Source organism: Centroberyx gerrardi, chromosome 15 (genome assembly GCF_048128805.1).
Source record: "Centroberyx gerrardi isolate f3 chromosome 15, fCenGer3.hap1.cur.20231027, whole genome shotgun sequence".
Taxonomy (NCBI): Eukaryota; Metazoa; Chordata; class Actinopteri; order Beryciformes; family Berycidae; genus Centroberyx; species Centroberyx gerrardi.
The window spans coordinates 644390-665766 of NC_136011.1; the positions used below are offsets into that span (position 1 = coordinate 644390).

Genomic DNA, 21377 nt, shown 5'->3' on the forward strand with positions numbered 1-21377 from the left:
AAAGAAGCAATTTCATTTCATCTTACAACAACAAGTTTCTCCCTCCGTGTTGGTGGGAAAAATAGTCTTGGGTCTGACTGAGCACTCGACTGAACCTGGCAAAAAATAAAATCAAAACGGTTGGCACCTCAAGCCCCACACTGGTACAAAATTAATCTTAAGTGAAAGTGATGAGACTAAAAGGCCACAGAAAATGCCTTAGAGTGGGTGGCCATCATATTGCAGTATAGTCAGCAACCTATTTCTGATTCTCATTGCTATGATAACCTCTAAGGAATCTTGGTTCAAGCCAATTATGGAGCCTGCTTTTTTAATCAGTTTGGTGATCCTTTTTTGTCATCAACTGTGACGCTTCTCCCCCAGCAAACCACAGCATAAAATAAGACACTAGCCAGAACACTCTGATAAAAGACATAAAAGTGGGTGCCCTGGTGGCTCAACTGGTAGAGGACGTTCCATTAAGGCTAAGTCCTTATCGCTAAAAAATGACCTTTAAAAAAAAAAAAAAGGACAAAAGTTTCCTACTCACATCGAATGACCTAAGTTTCCTAAGGAAAAAGAACCTGGACTGGGCCTTCTTAAATATGGCACTCTCTGTTCAGTTCAGTTCAAATACAGTGTACAGTGTTCTTTTACCTAGCTGACCCCAGGATGTGCTGGTGAAATATGTATGTCTAGTATTGTATCCACAAGAAACTTGGCCATGAAATCTCTTGAATGAATGAATATCACTTCCTTCTGGTATCCTCCACCTTAGATATCAAGAAGTCAGGATTAGGCTATTTTGATCTTGTTCAAGCGAGGGCCCTAGGATTCCACCTTTGCACAGACTGCATACAAACTTGACAGTATAAGCTGGAGGGTCTTCTTCATCTCTTCTGCCAAAGCCATGTGACGCTTGGTTTACACAGGACGCGTAGCGGGCGTAGAACAGCGCCAAAGCAGAGGCCGTTTCTTTTCTGTGCCTGTGTTAATGGGTCAGATCATTCACGATGGCCGTGGCGCGGAGCTCCGCTCACGGCTCGCGACTTGCAATCTGCAGTGCCAGTTTTGGTGTCTGGTCGATTTTCTCTGCGTGCCGCAGCACGTATTCCACAGGAAAACACCATAGAAATACACTGTAGATGGTCATATCTCCATTATATCACCACAGAAGCACAAATATATTAAATGATCAACTTACCAGTGTCTTCACTGTTGTTGATTAATCCATGTGCACTGATGCAAGTTTTAAATGCAACACATTGTAGGATGATGATCTATCTGGTTTTGAATTATCACTTGCCTTTTGAAAATTGGGTCTACTATTGAATTGCCACAGAACAAGGATACATGTGTAGGTTTGTTTATTTATGTCATTATTTAAACACACACACAGAGAGAGAGAGAGAGAGAGAGAGAGAGAGAGAGAGAGAGAGAGAGAGAGAGAGAGAGAGAGAGAGAGAGAGAGAGAGAGAGAGAGAGAGAGAGAGACATCTAGGTCCCATAGACTATCCTAATTATTGCCTGATCACAACTCACGACTCTGGCTGAGAAAACAAACAAATAAACGTGCCTGTTTTGATATGAGGGAGTTTGTGAAGAAAGGGAGAAAGTGAAGAAGATGGAAGATATAAAGTTAATCACTGATGTGGAAAAGTACAGTGACCTGTCAGCATTGCTTCTACAAGGACAACAGTAAACAGATGAAGCTTTGGTGGCTGTTGTAGCATAATATAAGCAGCCTACAGCCTGTTTCCACAGGGTATTTCTCCTCCTGGAGCAGGAGAGCTGCTGGCCGGCGCGGAGAATTGCGCTGCTGGTGTGAACGGCGCAACTGCGACTCGCGTGCAAAATCGTGGTACTTGGCCGCTATGCGTCTTGTGTGAACCTGGCGTGAGCCTTCTTGAATTCGCAGCTTGAGAAGACATGATAATTAGCATATAATGGGTCTCCATTGGAAGTTCATGTAAAGCCAACGATATAGCTACGCAACATGTGTCCAACTCCTGGAATGCAACTGTCTAAGTAAAGCACACATTACAGCTACACTGTGTGTCTAACTCTTGGGTGTCCATTATAAGTCTATGTAAATTCTTGGTTTGATCAGATCTTACAGGTGTTGGTCTGACTCTAGGTAGGCGTTACATGTACTGCTTCTCTAGGTTAATGTCAGGGGTCCCGTGTGTGTGTGTGTGTGTGTGTTACTGACGTCAGGGCCTGGGTGTAGTTGAAGATGGGGGTGATGCTCAGGAACCTCTGGATTCCCTCCATCACAAGTGCTGGGTTGGAGCGCAGCAGGGCCCCATCCACAATGTGCAACTAGAAACACACACACACACACACACACACACACACACAGTCAAAGTTATTCCTGACTAGCTCCATAAGCATTTGGACAGTAGCAGTGTGATATACAACGTGAATAAGGTTTCTATCAGCTGGGTTGAAAGTGAAAGTGTAGTGAAGTGAATTGAAGTGTAACCAAAACTTAAGTTAAGATGGAAAAGCACGCAGCTCCAGTCGGAAAGAACGAGAAAACTTCCATAAATCTTACATAGATAAGAAAAATGTAATGACGAGCAAAGTGGAAAAGCATGGATAGGCCCAACACTAGAGGGGAAAATCCTTCTCTCTGTCTGAATGTTAAAACTTTCTGATAGTTCCTAAAAAAATGGAGAGTCTTTGGTTTCAAACCAGAAGTAGGACAATCTCCGCTGAGATCGGGAGCCCGTTTCTCCCACACAGTAAGCAGGCTGACCAATATCATGCATGTAAGCTGAAGCTAACTGAAGCTACAGTAGAATCTATACAATTATATCATATCGCCGTTTATTTCGATGCATATGCGCAAGCTCAGTCCACCTGACAGCCCTCTGTTCTGTCGGCGGAGAGAGAGACACAGACAAGCATGGAGGTTTCGGCGCGCCGAGGGCTTACTACCGACGCTTCCCAGAGTTTCCCGGGGGCATGGTGCCAGCCAGTGCCGATAGCTGGGTGCCGATTTGTTCCCGGTGATCCGGCCGAGATTTTGGCGGGGGTCCCGACGCCGATGCGTCACCGGGTGTCCGGCAAACGCTGTTTTCGGCACCAATGGGTACCAGAGCGACCGGGGCTTGGATCGGGAGGATCAATGCGGGCCGTGGGCGCAGTGGAGAGGACAGCGGCGGAGAGAGGAGATGGGACGTGCTGGAACGGAGATCAGTATGGATGTATGGACTATTATTCTGTATATTAACAGGCTACAGCAGAGTTTTTACCGGCTGGCTTGACCTGGACCACGGTAAGTCAAAACAAACACGATCTATACATTTACTGTATATGATATTGCCGTTATTGCCCCTGATGTGTAGACCTACATTTTTCCATTTTAACTTTTATTTAGGCTACAATACGGTGACCAGACGTCCCGGTTTGTCCGGGATTGTGCCGGTTTCAAGATGGGTGTCCCGAGTCCCGACAAATATCTGTAAAACACTAAAATGTCCCGGTTTTCAACATTCACTACCAAATTGTCCCGGTTTTCACCACAATTAAAATAATAATAATAGTATTATACTTGTTTTCAGCGCTTACATAGACATTTATCATGTTCTGTCCCGTTCATTATTACCTAACCCAATCAAAAAACATAAACAATGCACCACGTGTCTGAATTCAACACTGATTTGTCTGTATGTGTGTCAATCAATCAATGTGTCGTTGTCAAGGCTGTTGCTAGCCTATGACACTTGTGGCTCTGTCTGACAGAATCTGTCAGTACGCTAACGGTTAGCTGTCATGCCGAAGAGAAAGTCGCTCTTTTCTAAAGACCTCCAGAAGGCTTAAGTTACTCTTTTCTTCGTGAAGTAGCCGGCAACGAAAATGCTGCGTTCTGCACACACTGCAAGAGTACATTTTCGGTCGCGCACGGTGGAAATGCCGACATAAAAGATCATATTAAGACGGCCAAACATAAGCGGTGGCTACAAGCTAGTAGTAGCACCGTTGCGACCTACTTCAGCGGGGCAAACGCCGGTGACAGTGATCTGAAACTGGCAGCTCAGGAGGGGACCTTTGCCTACCATCTGGTGAAACACAACCAGAGCTGAAAGGTATCTGACAGTCAAAAAATATGTTATATTACACCAGTGCAATCCTTGTGTTTTGTGTTTACTAGTGTTATTATACAGTTTTCAAATAAACTATGTTTTGGTGGATTTTTGGAGATCATTTTTCGTTTGCTGAGGCGCTGTCCATGGTGTTGAAAGGTGCAGTCACTAGGTGTGCTAAGCGCTGAAATAATTGTCCCCCATCCTGATGAAAACGCCTATGGTGCGTGCATAAGCGCATACAGGTGCGCGTGCATGAACGTGCGGTACACTTAAGGGTCCCGGTTTGGGGGTTTGAAAATGTGGTCACCCTAGGCTACAAGAGCTTACATTGAACAGTTACATGCTCAACATTTAAGATCGTGCTTTAAATGAAGGCTTTTAGAATATTTAGTTCTTGTGCACAGAGCCCGCCAGAGACAGCTTTCTCTTGGTTTGGTGGCAAGTGGCAGCCGCAGCAGTAAGCATAGCAGTCCTGTAGGGGGCGGAGGGGGAGCAGAGCAGCTATGGTTGGCTCAAACTCCACCAGGATTTCAAAAGCAAACTAAATGCGCGATTTGAATGGCTGACTTGGATCTAGCATCGCGAGACTGTGGTTGATTGCGTCTCTCCCGCTTGAATTCAAACAGTGGCCTTACAGTTACACTGACGGCAACAGTGTCCTTCTCAGGTGAGTGACATGACATTTTTGGCTGGACCGCAACAGCGGGCCAGCCCTATGAACGCAAATGTCTGTCACTGACTGACTGACTGACTGACTGACTGACTGACTGATGAAGTTACACCATTGGTTGGCCGTGGCACGTGGCACACCCATACACGGTCCAGCCATATACTAGGTTTTGACCTAGTCTTGTTATTCATCAGTCATTGAAATTCTCAACAACAAAAATATCTTAATTGAAATATAAGTAGTACTAACAAATTAAGCGATCTCTTTTGTTAAAGTAGCCTGACCATCCAGACAAGTAGCATCTGTAGTCTCCTCCTTGCCTGGTTACTCAAAATGGTTTAGTCAGGGTTACCAGGGTTGCACCTTCCAGAGCTCCGAGCGAACAGCACATGCTAAATTGCTAGCAGTAGCTGGAGATTTTGGAGGGACCAGAGTGATGACAGACAGTGTAGCATCATGTCTTTTCCTAAAGCTAAAGTAAACTCAGGATTTCAAAAATGAAAAGAGAGAAAGGAAAGGGAGGAGAGAAAAAAACAAGAGGGCAACAGTATCAAAGAAAGGTGGGTTTATCAACTGTGGTTCAAATTAAACTGTTAGCCAATTCCATTGGCTATTGAAACAGAATTGATAGCCTACATCCTCCCATATATTCTGTGTGTTCACATTTTACACTTTTAGCTGAAATTTAGTCAGCACAAGCTAACTTTTGGCAAGCTGCTCATACAAAATCAGATGTCCTCCGGTACCAGGCCCAGCAGATTCAGATTCAGCACCCTGTCACCCCATGATACCCCACCCAATGAACCGGTCTGACTGAAGGAGGAGTTAAGCAGCATTGTGCTGAATGACACAATTCTAGCCCTACTATCACACAACAGAAATCGTGTTTGGGGGGGGGGGGGGGGGGGAGTTTCCCTCTCTGTCTATTTCAAATGTCAAACATAACTTAATTAACATAACATTATAAGTGATAGTTGCCCAGATCATAAGTTAGCAGCTGTTCTCTAGGTGAATTGTTAAAACTATCATATATTGCTAACAAATCTGTATAGATAATTAAATAATATAATAATTTGTGTGTCATCTCTTGAAAACACACAATGCCTTCTTGTTTGATAAAAATGTAGGTTATCTTATACCTCCTGACTATTATTCATGCCTACATATAGACTGTGAAAGTAGGCCTTAAGCACATTTCTTAAAGAGGGCATGTACGTCTAATTAAAATTCAGATCAAACAGTTTTGCATTACATAGTGGCATCCACTGTATGCAGAATGGTGCATGCATGCGTGCACAGTAATACAGATCACTACCAGTATGATTAAAAGTATTTGACAACAAGAGAGCTGAGAAAACAGAGAGCTGAAAAGAAAACAAATAAAAAAAACCCTGCTGCGGCCAAGCCCGTCCCGGGCCCAGCCCATCTCCAGGTCCATAAATTAAAGCCCAAACCGGACTAAACCTGGCGGTTATGGTCTGGCTTGGGTCGGGCTTCATCAAACAAGAATAATATAAAAGGGGGTGTGATTGCATTTGAATATCATTTGGAGTTATCAGATCTTAAAACAAAGATAAAAAAAAACAAAAAACACTTGACATGAATTCAGTTTGTATTTTTACGGGGCCCTTGGCCTTGTTGGGGCCCTATGCAGTTGCCTATCTTGCCTAAGATAAAAGCTCATAATAACAGATTAATCAAACTGTGACTTATGTGATATTGTGCAAATACATCAAAGAGGCTACTAAACAAAAATGAAACACACACACACACAACATAAACAATTATGTATGCTTAGAACTGCCGCAGACATTTAAATTGCCTTTAGAAAGCTTACAGCCAACTTTTATCTTGTTTGATGCAATAGGCATACAGTATTTTCATGGGTTTAATGTTAATGTAGCTATGCTTTTTTCTTTTCTGTTGCTCGCTATATTTGCCCTTGAGCAAAAATTAATAACTAGCCTCAGATTTAGGAGTGAGGATTCATATTATGCCTATGCTGTCTGATCAAGACAGCTGTCAGTTTCAATGACACACCATTCAAGTGCTCTCACAACATTGGTGTCCGGGCGACGGCACCACGGCAGATGCACAATAGACTACATGACTGGTTTCACTGCATGTCAACAAGTTATTGAACATTTCTTTTGAAAAAAATGTTTCCCCTTTCCTGTCCCTTCTCCAAAAACTCACCACAGTTGCAGCAATCGCCGACGCCACCCATTTTGTGTTTTTTCTCCTTTTTCACGGTTCCCTCAACACCGATGTATTTATTTATTTTTAAATATCATTATATCTCAGTGTTCCCATCTCCCGGAGCACACCACTTTATTTCACCACACCATTTTATAGCCTACAGAGATCATTAGTAGGAAAAATATCAGTCTAATAAAGAAATAAAACATACAAGATAAAAATAAATTAGATAACAGTAAATAATATAAAATGAGCCTAATAAACCTTAAACTCTCAAGTTAAAAAGTGTTGTTTTCCTGCTCAAAACACACAGGTAGGACAGCTCAGAGGCACTTGTTATCTCCGATCACTTTTAAGAGCATCTTAAGTTAAGATGCTTTTCGGAAACACGTCACAAACTAAAGAGGTTTCGTAAGATGGATACGATCATCTTAAGATGCTTTTGGGAAATGACGCCCTTGTCTCCTGCACCAGAGCGGAACTTGGGGATCCTGAAAAATGTCTCCCGAAACAGCTCTGTTCATATGGGGTTCTAAACTTTGATGTGAAATGAGACAGACTCTTCCCTCTTCATCCTCTTCTTCATCTGCCATTGATGGCAACAGAAACAGCACGGTCCTATTCTTTACAGCAGATAGTGTCTATCTCTGTTAGCATTGCAGAGCAGTTGCCACACAAACAAGAGTTGATGTCTACTGGAGCAGCAGTGTTGAAGTCTCTCCTCCCGGGTTTCCCTCTGCTGTGTACTCAGGCTCAAACCGATAACCCTTTATATCACATTCAAGAAAAAGCTGCCAAATAAGGTTACCCGTTGTCCCCCCTGCTGTTTATTCTCGCTATCGAGCCTTTCGCAATAGCGGTAAGGGCGCATCCCAGCATTTCAGGTATAATCATAGGAGAAGTGGACCATTGTATCGCTCTTTATGCGGATGATGTGATTCTATTTATCAAAAACCTGGAGAAATCCATTGACAAAATTTTAAAACTAATTAAAACTTTTGGTAAAGTATCTGGATATAAGATTAATCAATCACAATCTTCAATTCTATTACTTAACTCGGAAGTAAGAGACAACCCTATCCCCCAAGTGTCTAACTTTAATATAACAAACTGCTTTACATACCTAGGCATACAAATTGTACCTAAAGGAGAGGAAGTGGTGAGGAGGAATTACGATTCTTTCATGGACTCTGTAACCAATTCAATTGATAGGTGGATGTCCTTGCCAATTTCATTAATTGGTAGAATTAATGCTTTAAAAATGAATGTACTACCTAAGCTACTTTACTTGTTTCAAAACCTCCCTTTGCCACTCCCATCAAACCTATTCTTAAAATTGAGGAAGTTATTTTCCAAATTTATATGGAACAACAGGTGTCCCAGGCTCCGTTTATCACTATTATACCTACCCTATGAAAGCGGGGGGCTCCAGTGCCCTAATCCTCTTTGGTAATACTGGGCTGCTCAGCTGAGGACTATAATGTTCTATTATACAACCAAAGTTGTTCCTAAATGGATGGAGATGGAATCTCACTCATTTGGGGTACCCCTCCCCCATGTAAACCTCTAATCCCATTGTACGGAACATGATAAATGTCTGGAACGAGGTGCGAAAATATTTGGGTGAAACATATTCTATATCATGCTTCAGCCCAATATGGGGCAATGACAGCTTTATACCTGGCAGGTCTGATGCTGGTTTCAAAATCTGGGCCAATAAAAGAATATCAAAGGTTGAGGACCTATTTAATCCAGAGGATAAAAGTTTCATGTCATTTGAAAATCTGTCAAATAAATATGATATCCCAAGTAAGCATTTTTTTAAATATTTGCAACTCCGAAGTTTCATTACAAAAACTCAAAATCGCTTATTAATCCAACCATCTCTCTCCCCTTTGGAGATAATGTTGTCAAAAAACTGTCTTGGAAAAAGTATTTTAACCAGTTTCTATGACTTGCTTATATGTGGCTCGCCTGAGTCCTCCGAAAAGAGGCTTATGGCATGGAGAGAAGACCTACAGGAGGATATTTCAATTGAGGAGTGGAGAGATGCATGCAAAGAGGGCCAAAAACAAACAGCCAATACTCGCCTAAAACTTTTGCAGTATAACTGGTTAATGCGGACATATATCACTCCAGTTAAATTGAACAAATTTAACAGCAACTTTCCAGATGATTGTATTAAGTGTGAGCAGTCAAGAGGGACTCTATGGCATTGTATGCGGCAATGTGAAAAGATACAAATGTTCTGGGAAGAGGTGAGACTCATGATAGAAGAGATCTTAGCAATAAAATTGACCTTGGAGCCCCAATTATTCATCCTGGGTCTATATCCGAAGGGGCATGGTATACAGAAAAGTGAGAAAATTTTCTTAGATCTATGTTTGTTACAAGCAAAATGACTAATAGCTCTTTCATGGAAGAACATAAATAGGCCAGGAATAAGTCAATGGATTAGGGAAATATCTCTAACCCTACCCTTGGAGAAAATCACCTATATACTTAAAGATAAACAGGAAGTATTTCAAAAGATATGGGGCCCTTTTATACATTTTATTGAGCATAGGAACTTGGGGAATTTCTTAGTTGAGCCAGAAGATGAATAGAAGTGGGGCGGGGGGGAGCCTGCAAGGTGATTGTTTGTTTATGCATTTTGACCAATGGTTACCCGTATAGAATAAGAGAAACTGTACAGAATAAGAGAAACTTTTGTTTTACGTTTTTTGGTTGTCTTTGTGTATCTGTTTGCATTCCTTGTGTGTATCACTCTGACTGTGCCTTTCAAGGACTATGCTTGATGTTCCGTGTGTGTGTGTGTGTGTGTGTGCTCAGTGTAGGTGTATGGATGTGCTATGTGTATTGTTTTTTCCTTTTTCCCTTGTCTCCAGATGTGCAATGTGTTGTTGTGCTGTGCATTGTTTTTTGTTATTATTTAAAAAAATCAATAAACATATGAAAAAAAAAAAAAAACTGCCACATGTAGTGCCATCTAGTGTAACGTTATCATTCCCTCTTATCCTGGAAGCCATGCTTGGACTATTAGTTTAGGTTAGCTAGCTGTAGAGTTTGAGTCTCTCAATTGAGACTGCATCCCCTTAGGGCGGGGCGTAGAAAATTCAAATTCCCTGTGTGTTATACTTCTTCTGCATTGTCCAGCCACAAAGACATTTTCATATAGTCAGATCTCCAGCTGTTAAATGAGCTTTGCCATTAGTTGCCATTTCCATTCAGCTTTTCTAATTTGAAACATCATAACTTGCAAAAAATACTTGGATGGAAACCTAGCTATTGAGTATGAAACCAAAGCAGACAGTTTGAGGGTATTTTCAGCCATACTGAATGTACAGTAGCTGTAGTATGTGTTACCTGGCTGGGCTGGTAATGTTGCAGCCAGCGCTCCAGGTGAGTGGCGTAGGCTCCAGGTTTAAGGCAGCGTCTCTGGAGGGTCAGCAGGTCCCTGGGGGCCGAGGGACCTGCCGTCACCACTGCATGGAAACTGTTGTTGAGGGCTGCAGGGTCCTGGTGAGCCCTCTGGTGCTGTGGAGATCAACAGACAGAAAAACACACATAACAAAAAAAAAAATTAATTACCATGCTGGTGGATCACATCAAACAATCTGGCATCATTCATGATGATGCTTGTTAAAGCCACATAGTAATTCTATTGAGATGGAGTCCAGCGGTCCAGCAGATGTAGAGCAGAATGGGTTAATTACTTCTCCTTACCCACAGTAACAGCTGTGTGTCCAGTGGATATAATTATCCTCTATAGGCCACTGGAGTCTTAGGGGGCGTGTCCACCAACCAACCTGTTGAGCACTTGAAGCGCTGGTGCTGAGCGCTTTGGCTGCATCAGGTGAGCGCTGGAGCGGGGAGCTCTGAGAATGCGTCTCCTGGTGTTGTTGCTATGCCAAACGTTAGCCTAGCTAACGCTAGCTATTAAACAGCATGCCAGCTCTTGGTCCCGCCCCTGCTTCATCCTCATTGGTTGGTAGAACTCTGAAGTGACATTGACGAGCGGTGAGCTTCATAAAAGTTGAAATTGTTTCAACTCGAGAACAGATTCAGTGCTCACGGGTGAAAGCGCTACTTTTAAATTGGAATTAATGACAGAACAGCGCCAGCGCTTTTTTTACAGGTCTTTGGTGGACACGGGGCCTTAATCATGTTTTTAGCCTCGCGAGAGCAGGGGCTCTATGGATGGCACTGTCGGACAGTCGATCGCTCTGTTCACCACTTTATGGGTCACGTGGGCCGCAGGGAGTTAAGGCCCTGACACAACAGGCCGACAGTCGGCCGTCGGCCAATGTCGGGCGGTCGGTAAGCGTCGGTGTCCCAAGTTTTTGCGGTGTGTCCCGCACCGTCGGCACTAGTCGGACCCTGTCGGCGTCTTTTCGGCCGATTGAGCATGTTGAATCGGCGTCGGAGCTCGTCGGTGAGAGAGATCACTCTGATTGGTAGTTCGTGTTTTGCCTCTGGATGATTGGACTGATAAATTCCTTCAACATGTGGAACTGAACAGTAAAGAGCCAAGCGAAATTTTTAAAATCGGAGGTTTCATTTATCTCCAGCTCTCGACACAGGTTGGGGAAAGCCCCTTGAGCCTGTCGCTGGAGTAACGTTATTCATGATTTCACCCATTTAGTGCGGTTTCTCCTTATTTTTCGCCTCTGCCTCTTCCTTTCTTCTTCCACAACCAAAAGACCAAGGCCAGTGCCATTTGCAACTTCTTATCAGACATATGGTTATTTCCCCTCACGCAGGCGCAGAACGTACGTGCTAGTTGGCCGTCGGCTGTAGTCTTTGCGGTGTGTTCAAGTGCAACTTTTTGGACCAGACGCAGGCGACGTGAGGCGACGCAACAGTCGGCCTTCGTTGCCGCTGGTTCTTTGATGTCGGTTTGGTGTGTCAGGGCCTTTAGACTGCAGACTATCAAGTGGGAGACCCGAGTTTGATTCCTGGCAGGGACGCTTCCACAAAATTCGGCACGGCTGTGTGTGTGTGTGGCTGTGTTTCTCTCTCTCTCAGACATCGGTGCAATGTTTCTACCTGGAAGTGGACACCGATGCTGCCCTAACTCTTACGGTCGTAAGTGCTGGCCAAAGTCCCATCTCTGATGCCGTTTCTTCCTGGCTGTTGACGCGAGCACTGCCCTTGTTTCTGTGGACAGCGACAACCGTGGGCCCATCTCTCTGCTGCATTATGTTTCTCTCTACATTATCTGTTTTCTTTTGTGCAAGTTTCTTGGGAGTCCTGGTTGCTTGGGAGTTTGTCCTTGCTATATGCTGCTGTATGCTTCGAGGGCCTAAGGTTGGTGATGCCAGGTAGACTAGCCAATGTAGAATACCGTAAATCGTCTAATATTGGCCTGGGCCTTTATTTACCTCAACTGCAGAGGGTACCAGGCCTTTATTGGAAGCAGGCTTATATTAGAGACAGGCCTTTATTTCTAATTCCCTCTGTTTGATAAGTATATTTGCTCATATTTTAGTACGAAGCCTCCTTGTTTTCTGATCTGCTTCTGTTGGGGTACGTTAGGTAGCCGTTTTTTTGTTACTGCAATGCATTACGATAATTACGGTAATCGACGACGGCATGCTCCAGAGACTTCCGCTGGCCGAGCCATCTTGTGGCACTTGTACGTTACTACAAACTACAGTTACAAACAGGCACCAGGAGTTTACCGGTATCCACCGTTGTTTGCATGTAAGCTGAAGCTAACTGAACCTGGGTGCCGATGTGGTCCTGGTGATCCGGCCGAGATTTCGGCGGGGGTCCCGATGCCGATGCATCACCGGGCGTCCGGGGCTTGGATCGGGAGGATCAATGCGGGCCGTGGGCGCGGCGGAGAGAGGAGATGGACACGGTCCAGCCATATACTAGGTTTTGACCTAGTCTTGTTTCCTTTGTTTTTTTCCCCGGCCTGTATTTGAGGCCGGCCTTTGTTCGTGTCGACCACGCCCCCGGCCATTATCAGAGACCCGGCTTTTAATTGACTACAGGCCATTATTAGAGGATTTACGGTAGGTAAGCTTGCAATGTGTTGCAAAAGCATTTTTCTAAAACATTCTATTGTGTGTCTTGTGTGTTTTGTTTTGCTTCTGTGTTTGTCTTACATCATTCTGTTATATAATTGATTGTTGATCAGTTAGATCGAGCTAGGCTCATTCTCTGTCCTTTGAGACATGCTTGTGATAAAAGTCTATATAAATAAATTAACTTGAACTATTTGTGAGTGTGTGTATAACTGGGGGGGCATGTCCCCACGTGGGAAAATGTTTTGACCTGTGCAATTAAAGACACCATTTTGAGATTAGACTGGAAACGCTTGAGGATAGGTTGGAAGTGTGTCGAAAAAGAGGACAACTTCGCCAATCTGGCAGTTGGTTTGGTTTTGCTCCAGATGCCGTAAACCCTAAAGACCCAACCAAAGCCATTTGCTGAATTTGCTTTCATATGTAAACACTACTCACAATGCATATCCAACAGATCATCAATGATTTTTGCTCAGAAGAATTGAAAAGTAAACAATGGATGTTCTATTGATTTTTGTTTCGTTTTGCTGGATCACTCAAGGCAAGGAGTCACCATTTTTGGTGAGCCTGTTTTGTGTGCACTCCTGTTACAAAAGAGGGGACTGTTGTTGCTATAACATTGGGACTATAAAATAATTCGTACATAGAGATTTCACACTTTCAAACAGTATATTGCATGGCCAGACTGATTGAATATTTCAACCTAAAAAATGTAATGAATGTGAATAACAGCCCTTCTGGCTCGTATTCCTGTACGCAGGTCGCTGCATGTTAAGGGGATAAAGGTCTTTAAATCGGCAAGGCAATCGGCAAAAAAATATCCAAATAGGTGTATTTGTCCAATCACCCAAACCTAACAGCCAATCAAACCTAAATATACTATACCACCAGTAGAAATAACTCAACAATTATCTGAAGTAATTGGTATCTGTATTGGATCCTTAGAATAGCAGCCATGAAGCAAGTGACCAGAAACTGGTTGAAACCCACTACACCAGCAATTTAGGAGTGGAAGTCAACAATACAAGAAATACTAGCAATGCAAAGGATAACAGAATACAGAATCAAGACACAGAATTTGAGATGTTTCAGTAAATTATTAGAAAAGGGGGAATGAAATTAAAGAAATAAATAAGACGAAAGGGGAAAAAAGAAGATGGGGAGCAAGATTATTACACTGTGTTCACAACAGGGGTGGAATGGTTGAGCTCAAGTTAACTTTATGCAAATGTACGTGGTGTTCGGGTCTCGAGAGCCAATCACTTTCAAGGCTGCAGCACCGATGCCTTGTCTGTACAACCAGGAAATGTGAAAGTGAAACTAGTGAAGAGTATGAAATTTATATCGTAGCTGATAATCTAACCATGTAAAAAAAAACGTATTTTCAGCGAATCTCTTAGTTACACTAACATTGTTGTTGTGAAACAGTTATTTCCATTTGGGCGAAGGAGAAAACTGCAAATCACGGACATAGACCTACAATACAACACAATGCAATGCAAAGTAATGCAATACAATACAACTTTATTAAGCGAATAAAAAACTCTTGGGGGCTGGGCAAGAGACACTCACCACCACACACACACCACTTTCACACCAAACGCACAATAGCATTACGCAGAGCAAGACCATTGTTTTCAATGAAGGACATGGCAGCGCTCTCCTAAAAAGCTGCGCAGCCGAAAGCGTCGTGCTCCACCTTGATTTTTCGCCAGGTTTCGCGCCCAAAGTTCAACTATATTAAACTTTAACCTCCAAATAGGCTGACCTCTACAAGGCGCATCCAATGGCATTCCAACATTTACAGGAGGCGGAAGTTTTGTAGGCGCCGGAGCACCAAAGAGTTATATAACTTATAAAAACATATCGGGATCTGGCCAAAGTCACAGGCATGGCAGATAATATCCGAAGTGATACCAGGTTAGAAAAATTATATTGCGTTATTTACATATTCAAAAGAAGCCTAGATCGCATCACTGTTGAATTATTTCAGCTGCTTTGAACGATGTTAAGACCTGAAAGCAGTAATTTAGCACATTATTAATGTCATTAGTAAATCTATCTAGACCATTTAAAACTGACTATTTACAGAAAACAAACCCATAGGCTTGTTTAATAAACTGCTGGTGACTCCACTAGTGCATCTGGAAAGGCGAAAATATGTTTCTGTAACCTACCGAGATTCAAGCTCGCGCTCTACCTCACGCAAAATATGCGCATTGTCACTTATGGTATGAAAGCCCCGTCACTCACCACACAAGTCAACCCGCCCATAAGCGGCCAGTGAGAGAGCGCGGACGCGAGCCAATACGAATTCATCGCGTACGGTGAGGCATCTCCGTAAAGGGTTTCGGATTGACTAGTCATCACTAGCTGGAGTGTTTATAGCAAAGATTTGTAGCCCTATTCAGTAGTGGAAGATTTCAGTAGGTAGGCCTACATGATTTAAGTTGCATTTTATGTTGATGCCATGGAGTAAAGCCACTGAAGGTTGCATTTTATGTTGCAATTTATGTTGATGTTGGCCTACGTACCCTACAATGCAGTGATATTTTATGTTAAAATTACAAAGAGCCATTATTTACTTTACTTTTGAAAGAACGTCTGTTGATTTAGTTATATTGGACTTTAATTTTCAGTGAAAAAAGTTTTCATTCAGGAAAATTTAAGATTTTTTAAATAAATACACAGCGATTAAAGCAAAAAAAAATCTTCTGACTGAAAATTTTTTTTCAGGCCAAGTCATATTCCCCATCTACAATTTGTAAAACAAGTTACAGAGGCCCCCACATTAGGGCGTGTACACACTGTCCGGCTATTTTTATTTTTATTTTTTTAGAAAAGGCGGGTGCCGCGCCACCTTTTTAGAGCGTCCGCTTTTTTCCCGCTGTGTGGTCGCTTCCCATAGGTTTTCATGTAAAAAAGGTGGAGGCAGCTGAGAAAAAGGCAGACAGTGTGTACACGCCCTTAGCCCTCGACGCCTGCTAAACAAGTAAAATTATGAGATTTCAGCACCACCCCACGCATAACCATTGCTGTTGTTCTCTAATGCAGCCATCAAGTTGTAAAAAGGCTTTAACCCAGGGTTCTACGGTAAGCTTTTTGCCAGGGAGCACTGTTGCTCCTGAGTCGAAAAAAACAGGAGCACACAGCAAAGTCTAGGAGCACAAACTGGTTATGAATGTCTATGTCACTGTCTGTCTGCTGCTCAAACTCTAGCAACCAGGTTACTTTTCATGCATCTGCTATCTCCCCATCATTGCACAGAGCAAATACTCTTTAGGCTGTGCCACAGGTGGCAACGGTTTGAGCTTTGATGGTACGATTGTAGTGTAAGGAAAAATCACGGTTTCTCGGTTTTACGATTATGCCAGGGAAAATCAAATGAGAATTTTATAATTACAGGTTTTATTGTATTTTTCACAATATTTCTTCTGGTTCTGCAAAAAAAGCGTACTCTATATTAAAACCACATTTAAATACAGTGGAAAAAAAGTATGTAGCCTAGTTGCCTTTCAGAATTCACAATAGTTGCCATTTGAAAGTGATATAATAATACAGTAGCTGCCTTTTGAAGACAAAAAAAAAAACGGATTCGATTTAGTGCAATAGATTAGTCTTTTTCACCTAGCCTGATACAGATGCAAACTGAAAGTAAATAATCGCACCAAACGAGCTGATTCAGCCCCGCAAATGGAAGACACTGCTGAGACGAAACACTGGAATACTTCTACTTTGTTTGGACTAGATTACGGCCATGTTGGTGAGCTTTTATAAAATGTAAGTATATAAAGTAATGATGGGCGCTACGTTTCTGCTTTACTGACATTGGTTTACGTTGCACACACCGCTACTTTGTTGATTTATATTTAATCCCCTACCAGCTTTATGTTTCAGTGAGCAACTTGCCGCCAAGTTAACCGTGTTTCAATTTACTTTTATTAGGCTACCTTGTCTTGATCATGCAAGGATGGATGGTGATCTGGAAGATGTCTTGGCAAGTTAGATGTGTTTGAGCCATTGGCAGCCGCGTTTCATCGGCAGCTTTGCAAATTGAATATCAGTCTTCTTCAACAAACCGTGGTCATTTTGTAGGAATCCAAAATGCTCCCACACTGCTGATTTAAGGCACTATTTGGTGGATAAAAAGCTGGGATGTTGTCTCCTCCCTGTTAGCTAATGTAGCCTCCACACAAACAAACAGTGATTCGCTCTCGTGAGACGTTTTGACAGGCGCAGTCTCATGCGAATAAGCATTTTAGAAGCTGCGGTATCTCCGCCTGCGATTCTGTGCTCTTGAATGCAGCCTACGGTTAGAAAACCATGGCGTTTTAAAGTGTGGCTCATAGTGACATCGGTTAATCGCTGCATTCCTACGCTCGCACCGGTGCCCCTAAATTCAACTTCTCATTCGCATTTTTAAAAAAGTAGGAGCAAATGCGAGCATTTTGCTCGCACTGTAGAACCCTGCCGATCCATCTCCATTACAACATAAGGAACTGATAGTAGACAATCGTATGGCAAAATTCATAAGTAGGCTAATGTAAATAAAATAACATTATTAAAAGAACATTATAACATTATAGCCTACAGCCATAGCCTATCTGAAATGGACATGGGGAGCCAAGCCTACGTTATCAGCATTCTAGTCAAAAGACGGATTAGGCATTCGAGAATATTATGGCCTAACGAGAAATATAGCCTATAGGCTATATACGTATAATTACCAACATCCAAGTAGATTGTATGCCTATACAAATCAGTTACCTATCACCTGGTAGCGCGATTCCTAAGTCCCGTAACACCCCCCTCCCCTCGCTTTTTTTCCCCCTTCGGGTCTACACTGATCTCATACATGGCCTCTCTGGAATCCAATTGACGGAAATCCGTCGTAGCGACGGAGAACTTTAATCCCTGAATACATTGTGTAAATTGGAATTTGCAATAGTACTTCCCCTCCCCAGTGCCCCAGATATATATATACTGAACCGAACCGAAACCCCAAAACCGTGACATGAACCAACCAGACCACACAACTCCTTTAGAACAATCTCCTTTAGACCCCACCTGTGTAACATTGCATTATGGGTAATTTTCTTCCGCGAAGCGAACTGGGACCGCTTTGTTTTTACATTGCATGGATCAGTTGGACAGAAAAAATAGAAAAAATATGGAACAAGTCAGACTCTTCCTAGAGTTGCCTGTCCGTCCAAACTGAGCAAACAGGCAAGAAGGAACTTGGTCAGGAAGGAGGCCAAGAAGCCAAGGACCAGACAGACTTTCTGGGCTGTGATGGGAGATCTTGCCCTGAGGACAAATGTGAGTGCAGCAAACCTGGGCTGTATGGCAGAGTGGCCAGAAGGAGGCCACTCCTGTAAAAAAGCCTAGAGTTTGGAAACGGCAGTGAAAGACTCAGAGGATGAAACAAAAAATTCTGTGGTCTGATGAAACCAAAATTGAACTCTTCAGCCGTAATGGAAAGAACTGTCAGGTCTGGTGGAAACCATCTAATGCCATTCCTACTATGAAGTATGGTGGTGGTATGTACACACATGCGTGCACACACACACACACACAATACCTGACACCTGTATGGTCTTTCCTTGCACCAGGAGTGTGAATGGTCTCACCAGGTACCAGGAGAGTGGATGGTTTTACCAGGAGCGGGGATGGTCTTACCTGATACCAGGAGTAGGCCCTGTCGGATGGGTTAATGAGCACTGCCAGGATCTTGGCTCTGGGCAGCAGGGCAGCAGCTCTCTTAGGGGCTACCTCTGTGTCAAAGTAGTTAGCACTCTTCTCAAACATGAAGTCTGTACTGACGTTGGAGGGGAATGGGAAGAAGTCCATGTACCTGAGGAAGAGGAAAGAGGATGAAAAGTAGTAGTTACCTAGGCCTTATAATGAGGACCAGAGCTGTGATCTCTTAAGTGCAACAATCCATTTTAGCTAAAATGGCTGCAGATAGGAGATGGGACATCGACGGAAAGCATAGATCATTTTTGGTCAGACACTATCTTTACCAGTCAAAGCCATTGGTGAGGTGGAAGTACCAGACGTGGATTAACGCACAGGCTTACATAGGCTGTAGGCTAGGGGCCCAGAGCGATCATGGGCCCCTGATTGGGCAGAAAAAAAAAATTATATATAATTATTATTATTATTTTTTTAAACAAAAAAAATTATATATAATTATTATTTTATTTTTTTTAAACAGGCGTGTGGGCCCCATTGGCCCATTAAAACATTTGATAATTTGTGAGTTGATGATTGGTTACAGTAGTACATTTTTTATGTATTTTGGCAGATTTTACATCACTGTCACTCAGTTTGCAAATTTGTGTGTGGGCTAGCATTGGGGATTTTCCATCAGTCAAGTTGTATGGAGAGCTAAGAACAGCTATTTTCAAGTTATTCCTCTGCCTAATACTTATATACCAATCAGCTCTTAACACAACAACTCATTATTAAAGTGGAAAATAAACCATACAAAATAAAATAAATGAATAAATCCACTTTTACATTATGGACTATTGTGTGTAGATCATTGACAATTTAATCCATACCAAATTGAGTCTGCAAAATGCAGAAAAAGTCAAGGGAGCTGAATACTTTCTGAAGGCAGTGTATTAGGGGTGGGCGATATAAACTCAAATTAATATCACGGTATTTCCCACTGTCTAGACGGTACTGGTATTATATCATGGTATTCAAAATTTAATAATTTAATATTTGATAATTAAATTAAAATGTGTTTTATCTTTATAATACCAAACAGAGTGAGACGACGGACAATATTATGCATCTCGAATGCTTTTATTGTGCAAATGTTTTCTTTCTCCAACTGAGAAGCAAAGGTAGGCTATAGGCCATGAAAAATATGAAAAAAACATGAAGAACAAATATGAAGAACATTTTAAATATTGCAAGTATGTATGTAAAGAATGGTCTCTAAATTGACATTGGCATTTAAACACACTCCAGTTAGCTGCATACCGTAAATCCTCTAATAGTGACCTGTAGTCAATTAAAAGCCGGGTCTCCGATAATGGCCGGGGGCGTGGTCGACACGAACAAATAAAGGCCGGCCTCAAATACAGGCCGGGGAAAAAAACAAAGGAAACAAGACTAGACCTCGGCGCGCCGAAACCTCCAACGGCGATATGATATAACTGTATAGATTCTATTCTTAGCTTCAGTTAGCTTCAGCTTACATGCAAACAACGGTGGATACCGGTAAACTCCTGGTGCCTGTTTGTAACTGTAGTTTGTAGTAACATACAAGTGCCACAAGATGGCTCGGCCGGCGGAAGTCTCTGGAGCATGCCGTCGTCGATTACCGTAATTATCGGTAATGCATTGTAGTAACAAAAAAACGTCTACCTAATGAACCCCAACAGAAGCAGATCAGAAAACAAGGAGGCTTCGTACTAAAATATGAGCAAATATACTTATCAAATAGAGGGAATTAGAAATAAAGGCTTGTCTCTAATATAAGCCTGCTTCCAATAAAGGCCTGGTACCCTCTGCAGTTGAGGTAAATAAAGGTCCGGGCCAATATTAGAGGATTTACGGTAGGTTTAATTGTGGCACATCGCCACAAAATCAAAAGTTGGTCAGTATATGGAATATATATAATAATTAATAATATACAATACATTATGACATATTTATATATATATTATGAATTAATTCTATATTAAGTATTATTTTAATATTAATAACTCATATAATCAATTGCCATTAATTATTAATTAATTGTATAATTAAATATTACTTATATATGTAATATTATATAATTTATATATATTATTATATATTTATATATATATATAATAAATAATATATATAATAATAATATAAACCATATATATAAAAAGTCAGTAGAAGTCACCAGATAACATCATACGCTACATTGCATATAGTATACTTTGCCAAATGTTTTGGGATTCAACACATTAGCACTATTCCCCATGGCCAGAAAAAGTCGCTAGTATAAATTCCTCCATGATTTTAATTTATCATGGTATCCACGGTATTGCAAAATCCATATCATGCCAGAACATCATACCGGTGTTGACTATAACACCAGTATACCGCCCACTCCTACAGTTTCTCCAACTGATTGAGTTCTCTGTAGGAGAACTCATTTCAGTTCTCCTACAGCGAACTGAAATTTCTGAAATGGTGCTGTGTTTACCAGTCAATGCCGTTGTCATAGTTGGGCCCACTGAAGAACTGGATCTCCTCAAAGGTGATGGGGCTGGGGAAGGAGCTGGTGATGGCTGGGTGGAGGCTCAGGAATGAATGGAGAGCTGTAGTGCCTTTACAGCACAGACAAGAAATAAATATTGAGAAAGAGATGCAAAGAGAAGGAGAGAAAAAGGGAGAGTCTCTTAC

The 21377-nt window shown here is 42.1% G+C and overlaps 1 protein-coding gene across 1 annotated transcript in view; it reads right to left on the reverse strand.

Moving 5' to 3' along the window:
* The window catches only part of ndst2a (N-deacetylase/N-sulfotransferase (heparan glucosaminyl) 2a), a 145126-nt gene that overhangs the window by 3442 nt on the left and 120307 nt on the right, over positions 1-21377 (reverse strand). Inside the window, exons 10-13 of the mRNA XM_078288887.1 lie at positions 21178-21301; positions 18657-18831; positions 10309-10479; positions 2192-2301 (exon numbers count right to left, since the gene is read on the reverse strand). Of these exons, the coding sequence (XP_078145013.1) occupies positions 2192-2301; positions 10309-10479; positions 18657-18831; positions 21178-21301 (580 nt within the window). The remainder of the gene's footprint in view (positions 1-2191; positions 2302-10308; positions 10480-18656; positions 18832-21177; positions 21302-21377) is intronic.